General features: G+C 36.8%; 1 protein-coding gene across 1 annotated transcript in view; it reads right to left on the bottom strand.

Annotated features, from left to right (window-relative positions):
* Positions 1-2,877: 2,877 nt before the first annotated feature.
* The window catches only part of tmem167a (transmembrane protein 167A), a 32,342-nt gene continuing 22,013 nt past the window's right edge, over positions 2,878-13,206 (bottom strand). Inside the window, exons 3-4 of the mRNA XM_051929637.1 lie at positions 3,678-3,712; positions 2,878-3,254 (exon numbers count right to left, since the gene is read on the bottom strand). Coding sequence (XP_051785597.1) covers positions 3,184-3,254; positions 3,678-3,712 — 106 coding nt within the window. The 3' untranslated portion in view covers positions 2,878-3,183. The remainder of the gene's footprint in view (positions 3,255-3,677; positions 3,713-13,206) is intronic.

The raw sequence follows: 13,206 nt of genomic DNA, 5'->3' as shown, positions 1-13,206 counted from the left end.
CAATTGACCACCTTAAATACCTTTTCTCATTATTGGACACACCTGTCTATGAAGTCCAAGGCTTAACGAGCTAATCCAACCATTTTGGTGTTGCAAGTAATCAGTAATAAGCAGTTACATGCATTCAAAATCAGTAAAATTACAAGGATACCCAAAGTTTTGCACAGCCAGTTTTTCACATTTGATTTAATTCCATACAACTAAATACTTCACTTAAAATCTTTGTTCGGAAAACACCCCAGTACTCAGATGATCTTATGTAATACATAAGATTTTAAAATAATGATCTAAAAGCCCCTACCTGGCCCCTATCCCAGAGATATGACTGCTACTAAATTTGTGCTTGCCCTGAATACATTTCTACTCTCCAGCCCAAAACAAAAGAAAATTCTGAGTACTACACTTTAGAATGCAAAACCAGTTAGGGCTACCCATTATCATCATTAAAATATATATTTAAAAAAAAAAAAAAATACTGAACCCCTGGTTATCTGGCTCAACAAAAAACAGACAGTAAAGGGATTATAAGGGAAAGATTTGAACAATAATTCTCTTTATAGTGACACTGTGATCTACATTACAGATTCATAATCATCGTTATAAAGTGTATATTGAGCGAACTTGCACATCAATGATTTTTCTTTTCTTGAATTTGTCTCAAAAGACAAATAAGTAGGTGTTATACTTGAAACTGTTAACAATGGGGAACAAATGACTCCCTCCATCTAGATAGATAACTGGAAGTTTATTTGTCCCCACAAAAAATTTGACTCTTTACAGAAACTCGGTAAGTAAATAAATACACATACACATACTAAGGTCTGATCACACATAAGAATGACTAAAAAGAAAATGTGACTTGGCAGACAGTTACAGCGAGGCATTATGCTGGAATATTGCCTTTCTTGACACACACAGTGTTAGTGTGTGTAATAAGTTTATATGGTTTAATATGCCACTGTGCTATGTACAAAAAATATTTTATAAATCTGCTTCTCACATGTACAGCTAACACAAGGCCAGATTTAGCACATGGGGCTCGTCATTTAGAACTGCTAGGCAAGCATTAGAAGACAGGAAAGGGACAACGACAAAAATGGGCATTGTACTATTTCTGTGTGACAGAGTCAGCATGACGTTGGATCTTCTTTTCCTTGTTTGGCATGGCATGATTTACCTAAGTGGAGGCCAGCACATGGAGAAAGGGTATTAAACCTTGGAACATTGCCCGGCATACCTTTGAAGCTGACAGACTGATGGGAGATAACGTCATCCGATCCTGAAAATCCTTCCAGCACAGCGACGAAAATGGCAGACTGTATACATCGAGCTCCCACTTCAGTGAAAAGTCTTGTCATGGCTTCCTCATCTGTTATGCCGCATAAATTGTCATTAAAGAAAGCCAAGTTATTTATCCTATGTGATTTCTTACCGCCGTATCACTATGGGAGGAGTATCGCCTTTTAATATCATATCTACTGTATATAGTTTCAGGTTGTGTAACACATCGCAATTACAAAAGAACTTATTCCAACCAGGGTGCTAGTGTCCCCTGCTGGATAGAGTGTGCCAGAGAGAGGATGTGCAACATTGTTCATAATGTCATTCAGTATTGTTTTCATTCTCTCTATTGCTACTATGTCCAGGGTGTCGAGAGTGCATCCCAACTAATGGAAACCTTCAAACAAGATGTCAAATAGATCGTCATATCTACATCACACAATAGCTGGAAAATTAATATTTTACAAAGTTGTATCTTTTCAGAGTATTCCTATACATATTAAAATTGTAAAATTTTTTTACAATAGGAAAATGGGGGACATAGCTGCACATAAAACGGACAGTTTGCAGTAATTTTGAAAAGGCATACAGCAGAGGGGGCACATGCACCACCGTACTTAATTTTCAATATAATTGCTGGGTCATGAATGTATATGCATTAAAATGATGCAAGAAAGCAAAAATAATAATAATAAAAAAAAAAAACACATTGTACATGCTTAAACAGCCGTGGAAATCCTGTTCAAACTCTTTACTGTACCACTGTATATCTGGACTGTGCTCCTGCAAATACTAATTACCACCAATTAACCAAAATCTACATCCCTAATTATTTTAATTATTTAATTTGTCACTCTTTGCACAGGGTGGCATGATGGAGCTGTGGTAGTGCTGTTGCCTTGTAGTAAGGTGACCAGGGTTTGCATCCTGGGTCCTGCCTGGTGGAGTTTGAACGCTCTCTCCATGTCTGCATGGGTTTTTTCCTGGATGCTACAGTTTCCTCCCACAGTCTAAAGACATGCAGGTGGATTGGCATTCCCAAAACTGACCCTAGTGGGTGACTAGGGTGCGTGTCTGTTTGCTCTGTGATGGACTGGTGGCATCTCCAGAGTTTGTTCCTGCCTTGCGTCCTATGTTAGCTAAGATAGTCCCGAACTGAGTCGCATGGGTCTGGTGGAGCCTAAGCCTGTTAGAAAATGACTTACTGATTTTCTGCATAATCTTATCACATTGGTGTGTGGAAATTTGAAAACAGTCCTTATTAAGGTCCTGTTACAGAAAAAAATATGCACATGCCAATACTGTAATACTATTAATACTGCTATATTTAATATCACAAAATATTTATTTTGGGTATTTTAATGAATTTCATTTCAGTAGCACTATTAACATTTTAAAAAGGTACATTTCATATTAACAGAAACACTGAGATGAACACAAAGATACTTTGCCTTTAAAGACTGGATAAGTGGTAACACACTACCTTCCAATGCAAACTCAGATTCTATGAATGGACTTCTAAAAAAATCTTCCTTACAGAAACCCATTACTTTAGCCATGTTACACCTGGTGAAATATAATCATATGAAACACTGATTGAAAATGCATAAATATTTATTATAATTGTGTCCCCACAGAAATTTAATGAATATGCCAGTAATAAAAGTAAAGCAATGAAGCCAAATACATAGATTATTTACAAGTGAATGTTAAGTCAGAACCAAAGATTACATATCATCATGGAAAGTTCACTGGTCCACTTTAGAAATGTGGCATATTTATTATGTGAAACATTTTTAAGGCTAGCAAACAGCTTCCAATAATTTATAAAAATGCACCAATTGAGAATATTGCATATTGCATCTCATTTGTTTCTGTTCTTCATAAAATGTGGACAACAGGCTACTGTGCAAACAAAATACTGAAGGCCATAATCACACAACATGCTGCAACATAGGGGCTTTTTCGTTCTCCTGTAAAAAAGTAAAATAAATAAATAAATTTCAAGAATTTAAAAACATATTTGAAAAATCAAGTTAATTAACCTGTTTAGAGAATCTATGCTGATATCTACCTTTACCTTTTATAACCCCTTTGTTCTGCTACAATATCCTTATTTATATTTAAAAATCTGGATTCATATAAAAAAGTAAAGAACTGAATGACGGTGCCACTAATTAAGCAAAAGAAACTAAAGGCAATTTCCAATGTGAAAATGAAATCTCCATAGGTAAAATGAAAAGCTACAATCATTATGTAAATTTATACCAGGCTACTAATTGGTCAGTCAAAATGATGAACTTTTTCAAGTAATTTCTTTTTTTTTTTTAACTGCATCAAGGAAAATGCAAGAACTGGGCTTAAACTATATTAAATAATTAGTAGGCATTTCTTACCTATCCTTGCACATTTCCAAAAAATGCCCAAAAGCCTAAAATAAAAAAGAAAAAAAAGGAAAAGTTTTATTATCAACACTAAAAGAAAATTTTTGTAGGGTTATTCAATTGCAGAAATAAAGCTGTTACTACTAAAGAACTTGACATGAAAAGGGATAAAGTTATGAACAATGCAGTATGAAATCTGAAAGTTAACATGCTTCTGATTAACTAGTATTTTTCTGTTATATAAAACTGATAAATTTGTATTATTACACCTACTAATGTATTTATGATAAACATTTTTGACAAACTCTGAAAGAGTAATGTTAATAATAGATCTTTTCTATGGTATTAACCAGTATAATCATAGCAAAATACACTTGTATATTTAAAAATTAGAGTCAAGCAACAATAAGCACTGAAGCAAAAAAGAGTAATTGAATATATATACCATAAAGAATTCAACCTTAGTATGCACTTAAAAAAAAACAAAACTCTAAAAACAATAAAAATCTAATTAAGATAACTTCTCTCAACAATAATGGAATGAAGCCACCAAAGTAAATTGAATGTGCATTTATAAAAGATACTTATTATTTAATACAGTATGCATTATGAATATGTTAAGTACTACAATGGTATCATCACCCTACATTGAAAGAGTATTATTTAAAGACAGTCAGTGAAACTAGACTTTTAGTCCTAAATATTTACATTCTCCTGGGATCACTGTACTTTAGAATTTTGATTTCATCTCCTACATGGCCAAGGAGTTTGATGAAATTATAGAAATTTTTGTAATATTCACCAATTTCTGCTAAGTGTATTAAAGTCAATGTGGAAGTGTTCCTGTGGGCTAGGAGAGATGCTGGACTGATTATTGTGGTCAAATATATGATATAAGCTGTGAAGCAGCAGTTCTAACCACCATGCCTCAGCCAACAAAAGACACAGAGATATGCAGTCTTGGAGACTTCTGAAGTGTCATTATTAATGTTCTATTCCTTTATGTTATATATTCTGAAATTCAATTTTGCATGCTTCCATTATCCACTCACTTCTGTGTGTGGTATCTAAAACCACACTGAATACTTTAACTGTGTAAAGTATTGTATTGAAGTTGGGTATTTTAGTATTGCGACAATCCTATTCATTAAGGTTTGTTTTGACACTTAAGGTTATAGAACTAAACATGGGATTGCATCAGGGATTGGCTTTGAGCCCTTTCTTATTTGCAATGGCGATGGACAGGTTGACAGATGAGATTAGACAGGAGGCCCTGTGGAGTATGGTGTTTGCCGATGACATTGTGATCTGTCGCAAGAGTAGTGAGCAGGTTGAGGAGACCCTGGAGAAGTGAAGATATGCCCTAGAGAGGAGAGGAATGAAGGTCAGTAGGAACAAGACAGAATACATGTGTGTAAATGAGAGGGAGTTGGGATCAACAGTACAGAGTAACGGGAATTGTGGAAGAGGGGTAAAAAAGAGAGTGCAGGCATGGTGGTTTGGTGGAGAAGTGTGTCAGGAGTAATTTGTTGAGAGACGGGTATCAGCAAGAGTGAAAGGGAAGGTCTACAGGACGGTAGTGAGACAAGCTTTGTTATATGGGTTGGAGACATTGACACTGACAAGAAAGCAGGAGACAGCTGGAGGTGGCAGATTTAAAGATGCTAAGATTTGCATTGGATGTGATGAGGATGAATAGGAAAGGCAAGATTACGTTGGTTTGGACACATGCAGAAGAGAGATGCTGGGTATATCAGTAGAGAAATGATGTAAAGGACAGAGCTGCCAGACAAGAGGAAGGTCTAAGAGAAGGTTTATGGATGTGGTGACAGAGGAGATGCAGGTGATGGGGTGACAGAGCATGTGAACAGGACAGGAAGATATGGAAAAAGATGATCCGCTGTTGCAACCCCTAACGGGAGCAGCCAAAAGAAGAAGAAGATGAACTAAACATGCCAATTTTCATGCATTTTTGTGTTATCTGTACAAAATAAGTCATTTTTATTGGTACAGGGAAGAACTAAGATTGTTTCATTTTAAACAATTGGTAATTATGTGTTCATTTTAAGAAAATTAATCTTACAAGGAGGTTTTCAAAAGGTGGTTAGCTTTACAAAGCAGTACAATTTTAAACTGAACTGCTCAACAAACTTAATTACTCCTGATTGCTTTGCCTTCTTTTTTTCCAAATTACAGAGGTCCAGAAATAATTTATACCAAATACCCATGAGCTCACCAACTTAATTCTCCTTCTATACCTTTTATTTTCCAAAGTTAACTCTGATGTCATAAAATATACAGTGTAACTATTGATCCAACACCTGCACATTAGACATTATCCCCTCACACTATCAGTCTCAAGACTTTTACCAAATCTTAACACTAGAATTACCAGAGCCAACGAAAAATCTCATAAATCCAGCCCACCTTAAATCCCTTCGCACCTCTCCATCAGTGCCTTTTGTCTTCTAAATGTGTTGATAAGCAGCAAGCTATACCATCCCCGCACCCCCAACCGCCTCGAAACAGTTTTTCATGTTTTAGTAATAAATAACAAAATGTAGATATGAACTGTGTGAAGGCTGATGGGCAAATATCAAATAAACACTTTACAAAAGGTGCAAGTACAACACGACAGCTTCCATGGTGCTGTGGTTAGAGCTACAGACTTATAATCTGGAGGTGTAGAGTAGTAAGCTCCTCTTATTGTTAATATTATACAATAAAAGCATACATTTTATTTGTGTGTGCAACAGCCGATGTAAATTTATAGTACTTGTAAAAATTAGTGTTTTTTTTCACTTTTACTCTCTGTCACGATCACGATACAACTGATGAGCCATGAACACTCTTCTCAGTGGCCCCCGTGCATGCCTTGCACATATGCATTGATTGCCGTCAAGTCAAGCGTGTTATAGGGCAAGCAACCGGCCACCTGCGTGGTTCTGCTCGCATTGAATAAGCTCACGCCTTCTGGTGCACGATGTCAATGCAGCACCGGGCAGAAAAGAAACAGACAAATAAATATATGTGACATTTTGAAGAAATCATTTTATGACCCGAAAGTACCAATCAGAAAACATCGTCGCACTAATGCAATATTATTTGAAAACGATCATCTGGAAGAGGGGGATATAGTAAAGACAGGTGATAATGTAATAATCATTCAATCATTTAATCTTTGGGGCTGTATTTATTCAATTTCTACATTCCACAGATGAGGCACATTTACATTTAAATTTCCTCTGGCTATGCTGGTTTTAGCCTTTAGCTCAAGCCTTTATTTACCTGACACCTCATTAATGAACTCCCGTTATCTAAAACTGATCTGCCTTACGCCTGATATTTTGAACCTATCATGTGATTCTCCTTTCTCACATATTTCTCTTACCACTTGAATTACCAAAGCCTATGAAAAAACTCATAAAACTGGCCCCACCCTTAAGTCTGTTTGCACCTCTCAGTCTGCGTCTTTTGTGTTGTAAATGTGTCGATAAGTGCAAGCAGCCTACTATCCCATCCTTCCACTGTCGCAGAAACGGCAAAAATCCCTCTCCCAGCTCAAGCCTCGTTTATCTGTTAGTGATGTGTCGGGAGCTGTATAGTGTAAATAATATATCGTTATTTGGAACACATGCACTTCATGTGTGTTCTGTGTCTACAAAGATCTTTGTAAGCGTTGCATGACAGAAATGTTGAACACATACCTAAAAAACAAACTCATGTTTTAGTACTAACGACAAAATTTTGACATGAAGTGTATAATGTGTGAAGACTGAAGTCCAAATATCAAATAAGCACTTTCACAAAAGGTACAAGTATAACAAAACAAATGCGCTTTATTCAAGACTAACTGAAGAAAAAGAAATCTGGTTAGTGTACATCGATGTTACGACTGCTTTGGTAGTACAGTGGTAAGCGTGGCTGACTCAATCAACAGGTTGCGGGTTCAAGCCTTGCCGTGTCAAAAATAAACGTTTTGAGTAGAAAGCTGCTCTTATTGTTACTATTATACAGTAAAAACATACAGACTCAAATCAAATGTAACAGCTGGTGTAAATGGTGCTTGTAAAGGTTAGCTTTTTTTTTTTTTAAATTCAGTTTTATTCTCTCAGTCACGTTCACGCTCGGCTGGATCTGACACTGCTGTTTTCAAATAAAGACTTGCTGTAACAGAGGTGAACTCAAATGAGGATGAGGGTTCTACATCGGAGAAAGAGAACAGAAGCCCTCCCCTCAAGAAACATCCACTCACATACAAGAACAACGCAGCTGCACCAGGTGTAAAGGTGAAAGATGACACCGTTTGGATGCAGCAAGAGGTCCGGCATCATCCTGCCAGTCAGTCTTCCCCACACCTGTCTTTCAAAGAAAAAGCATGGTTTACGGATCTTGCCAAAGTAATGTGCAAAGCCCAGTTTGGTATGTTTTGTGATGGTCTTTATAAAAAAAAAACATGTTATATAAAAGCCAGATCGAATATTATTTACCTTGATTTATTTATCTTCCTACAATTTAAAGTCACAAGTTGACTGTAGAGCTTCCTATGTTTGATCGACAAGGGCATGCTCTCAAACCAAATATGTACTGAAGTGACTTTAGCTGCAGGTGAAAGCTCCACGCAACTGTTATGGTTTTGCCTTTGTCCAGAAACGGTTTCATAAGCTTTATGGCCTTAGTCTTGGAAAATCTTTTTCCTATGGGGCGACTGGGATTTTTTCCTGAATGAGATCAAACAGTTGCATTGAGTGCGACTTAATCCAGATAAAACACCAATGCAGTGGGCAGCCTAACTTACTGTGTTAAAAAACAGTCCCTGATTACTTCTAAAAACTCCTGCTCTCGTGCTCCACTATTTACAAGATTATTTCAGTTAATACGTGGGTAAAGTCCCTTATGACTATGACACACCCCTGTAAACTAGCCTTTTTAATATTATATATAAAAAAAAAATGTGTATTGAAATTACTGTCTGCATTGGGCTTTCCTGACGAAGCCACATGTCCTCACTAAGATGGGACTCATCATCCAACTGAACACTTGCATTTAAATATTGTTTGACATAATCAGCAACTTCCCCTCCTTTCCTGTTCTGTCCATCCTTCCTTAAAATGTACAGTATATCCAACTATGTTAAAGTCATCCCCATCTCTGAGGTTTCTGTTATTGCTATAATATCATAATTATGATCCTCTACATACAACTCCAACTCACTTGTTTTATTTTTGATACTTCTAGCAATAGCATTCTATTTTTAATGTGTTACTCATTTTACTTTTGTACTTAAGTATTAGGTTAGAATTTACACTACTATGCATTTTTATTTTTACACTATTGTTTTATTCTATTGTGTGTAGTTCTAAACGTGACCTGTCCTAAACTCCCTATCAACAGCCCCCATCTTACTTTTAACAAGCTTTGAATAACCTACTCATATTCCTCCCCAACACATTGGTGCCCCTGTGGTTCACAGGGGGCACATACAGTAAACTCGCACCATTTGCTCTTCACATTAATCCTTCTAATCTCCTCAATCTTACCTGGACAAGCATGTAGCACAGGCAGAACTTCACAGAAGACTACCTTGTTGGTTTTGCTCTTCAGCCTGGTTCCTAAGTCTAAGTTTGGACTGCAAAACTGACAGACTACCCTTATGCATGTCATTTATTCCAGCTTGGAGAATGAAGATTCCACCCCAACTCTGACCAAGAGCCTATCAATCCTTCCAGGGAGGTCTACCACCTGTGCATCTGCAAGGAAACAAACTGTGTGAAACTCTTGGTCTCTGGAGCAAGCCTGTGCTTCAATACCCAAATACCACTTACTCTCGTTTTCTGGGAACTGGTTTTGAGGTGGCCTGTTGGGGCTCCTCATGCATGTCTACCACCTCAGAATCTTCAGACATGTCCAGCTCCTCAAGGACCTGAAAATGGTTTGATTACTTCCAATTCTGGGGTTGACGCCCCCGGACAGTGTGCACCCTTTACCTTGCACCTTGTGGCTGTGGCCGACATATTTCTACATGTCCGATCTGTAATCTACTCCTGTGGGGGTATGCACCTTAGGGGTGCATACTATCGTTCGGATTTAAAAAAAAAAAAAAAAAAAAAAACTGGGCAAGGTCTGCCAAGTCCCTGCAGCAACGCAGGCCAGCCAACTCCTCCTCTAGTTCAATGAGCTCAAGGTGTTGGATCCTCATAGAAGACTGGCTCCTCCTAGCCATCCTCTAAAACAACTCCAACATCTAACAGGACTTGCATTGCACCAATGTCATTATTAAAATTTAACTTTGGATTACAAAAACTGCTCAACTTTTTATTATTAAAATTTAATGATTTAACAAATGGTAAAACTAGAAAAAGTTTAAGCCAAAAAAATGAAAGAACTACAATTTTCTTTACACCTTCTGACCCTTTAAGCTCCAGTAATATCGACACTGACTGCCTGCCGTTTTTTTTTTTTTTTTTTTAATTTTATTGTAATCATTCCATACAAATAGATCAATTTTTACAAAAGATAGGATTGAAAACAAGTCGCCCCCCACCCCTGCCTCTTGTTTTTCTATGAGGTTAACTTTCTGCTATCCTAATTTTGTACCCCTCTTATTCTTTACTTAACATCTCTCCACTCGCACTCTTCATATTCCTTCATATAAATTAACCCTTCTGCTGTCACTCTCTTAACTGCTCCACTTTCCTGACCGCTAAGAACTATTCAATCTAGAAAAACTTTCTTACTAAATATCCGTTGCTAGTTAATTTCTTACTATCTTGTCTGCTCGAACAACATTGTTGAGGACCCGAGTGACTGGACCAAGCCAAGGTGGAACGCCCATGTAACACCTGGCTGCAGAAGATAGATAGTCATTTCCAGCATGTGGGACTGGACCAGGAGTCTGTTACTTATTTGCTGCCAAGACGCTGTTTATTTACTTAAAAAGATTCAGGCGTCAGCTACTGCAGATTACTGCCCTGCCTTGCTTACGCTAGTTGAATACAAACAACAAGAACAAGTAACTTTTCCAAATGCTCCTTCAAACATTTAGCTTCTTTTGCTCCTGTGCAGGTGAAAACTAAAAACAAAAATTCCTCATAAACAAAAGAAGAAAAAAAAAAACTTTAAAAATTCCTGTAAGGCTCCTTATCAGAAACCAAAACACAAAGTTTTTAGTAGCATAATGTATTTTTCCAAATTAATTCTCACACCACAGAAAACACAAAAAACTCCCTCAGTTATGTCTTTAATCACATAGTTAATTTTATCATTAAAGTAGATAATTAAATTTAATCTTAAAATCATTTAATTTACAAGTTTCTCAAATCCCATTGTAACTAAAGTAGTATTTTAAATGCTTCATGTTCTATGCATTCTTCTATGTACCCTATGTGCGTGAATCATTACGTGCTTCTTAAATGGGCTTTCTCTTACTCCGACAGGACACAGAATACATTACATTGATGGTATTACAGCTCTCCGAACAATTTAAATACTAAGAAGTATACTTAATATCATTTTCATGATGATAGGAATTAAAGCATGCATAAAACATGGGGGTATGGTGGAGCAGTGGTAGAGACGAGCTGGCACCCCATTCAGAGATTGTTCCTGCCTCCCGCAAGAGGCTTGCTGTGCCGTGTGCAACCCTCGATAAAATAATTTACTGCAGCAGTACTGTCACTTTCAGATGTACTAACCCCCAATTCCTGTCCTCCTTTCTTTCTCCAAGTAAGCAATTGCCACACAATCAGCTCTTTAATAAATGTCAAGCCATCTGTAAGCTTAGAACACTGATATCTTCATAGCATGTTTAATTATTCCATCCAGGGTCAAGTCAGTCTCAGCATGTATACAACCTGAACGGGGTACTAGTTCATCGCTACCGCTGTCCACGCATTATTAACAGTATTGAAAATATTTAAATGAAGTTAAAAATTTATCTGTATAATGTAATACATACTTTACTGTATTTCATCTTAAAAATGATAAAGAGCTCCAAGAAGGTAGTGCTTGGAAATCGAAACTGACTTAGAAGCTAGTCATCATCATCTATAAATAAGTGCTCTTTTCTGTTGAATTAAATTCCTTTATTGCTATTGCATGGGTACAATGAGATTCAATATGCAAATCTTCCATACACGTTTTTTCCTACAAAATGGTAAAATAACAATAAAAATAATAATAAAAATATGATAAAAACAATGAAAAATATACAATATGAAAGAAAAAGTGGCTCAGGTTGTGCAACATTACAACTGTAATGCAAGTTAAAAACAATGAAAAATATACAATATGAAAGAAAAAGTGGCTCAGGTTGTGCAACATTACAACTGTAATGCAAGTTTACAGTGAGGTAATTGTACTAGTACAATTAGTTCTACCGGGACCACTTGATGGATTGATTGAGGGTGTTTATAGCTCTTGGGATGAAACTGTTTCTGAACTGCGAGGTCCCTACAGGAAAGGCTTTGAAGCGTTTGCCGAATGGAAGATGTTCAAACAGACTGTGCCCATGGCTGAGGCAGCATGTGCTGTAAGCCATATCCAGATAATTCTCTTTGCTCTGGACACAATCTGCTGTAGAGCTTTCTGATCAGCTGCTGTATAGCTGTGATTCCACACTCAGATACAGTGTGTTAAAATACTCCGAGTGGTGCATTGAGAGTAACAACGCTAAAGCAGCTATGGTATTTGGAATAGTTTGGCCATTCCATTCACCATTATATGGTTACAGGTTGATTACAATCAGATGCCTTAAACTAAAGTAAAAAAACGATACACGGTTAATTTCAGTGTATTTGATAAAGCTGCATCAGACATGTGAATCTAAAAAATAAAGGGACACCAGACAGGAACAGTAGCACCGCTTTGACGCTGGGTGCTGCCAGTTTGCAAACCTGAGCTGAAAACTTGCGTATGCAATTTTCACTTCATCTAGCAACTTTCACTTTTTACTTATGAAAAGAACAAACTAGTTTTGATGAATAAATATTAGGCAGCTGGAACTAATATTGATGCACAGGGTATGTACAATATGAACTTAGTTATTTTGTGTTTATATTTACAAATGTCAATATATGTAATTGGCAGGGAACATGGCTGCACAATAAACTCCGTCAAAGGTTAAATCAGACTGGCAGCTGTCTGTTTAGCTGAGCAGTAGAACTCGCAAGCACAAGTATCACTTGTGATGTTACAGGGAGCATTGCCACTATGAAAAGGAAGTGACATTGAGAAATTCCTAAGCAAAGACAGCACATGTTTTACAGTCTTCAGTTAGTGGTAGATTTTTGTGTCATTATTATGCCTTTTCCAACTCCCTGAGGTACAGTATTATTATCAAAAACTGAGGGATGTTTAACTATAAAGGTTGACATATGTACATACTTATGGTTCAATTTCATTATAAATCATTTACTGATGCTTTGCTCTTTTAAAGAACAGTAATATGGCTCCACTGTCATTTTACCACTAAGTGTGAAACATCTTTCTATAAAATAAATACATTGTGCATTTCTGGCAATTTCCCAATAACTGCCATTTT

The sequence above is a fragment of the Erpetoichthys calabaricus genome, chromosome 7 (assembly GCF_900747795.2).
Source record: "Erpetoichthys calabaricus chromosome 7, fErpCal1.3, whole genome shotgun sequence".
In the NCBI taxonomy this organism is placed as follows: domain Eukaryota; kingdom Metazoa; phylum Chordata; class Cladistia; order Polypteriformes; family Polypteridae; genus Erpetoichthys; species Erpetoichthys calabaricus.
Note: the sequence above shows the minus strand (reverse complement) of the source record. Positions and strands in the feature narration are given on the sequence as shown.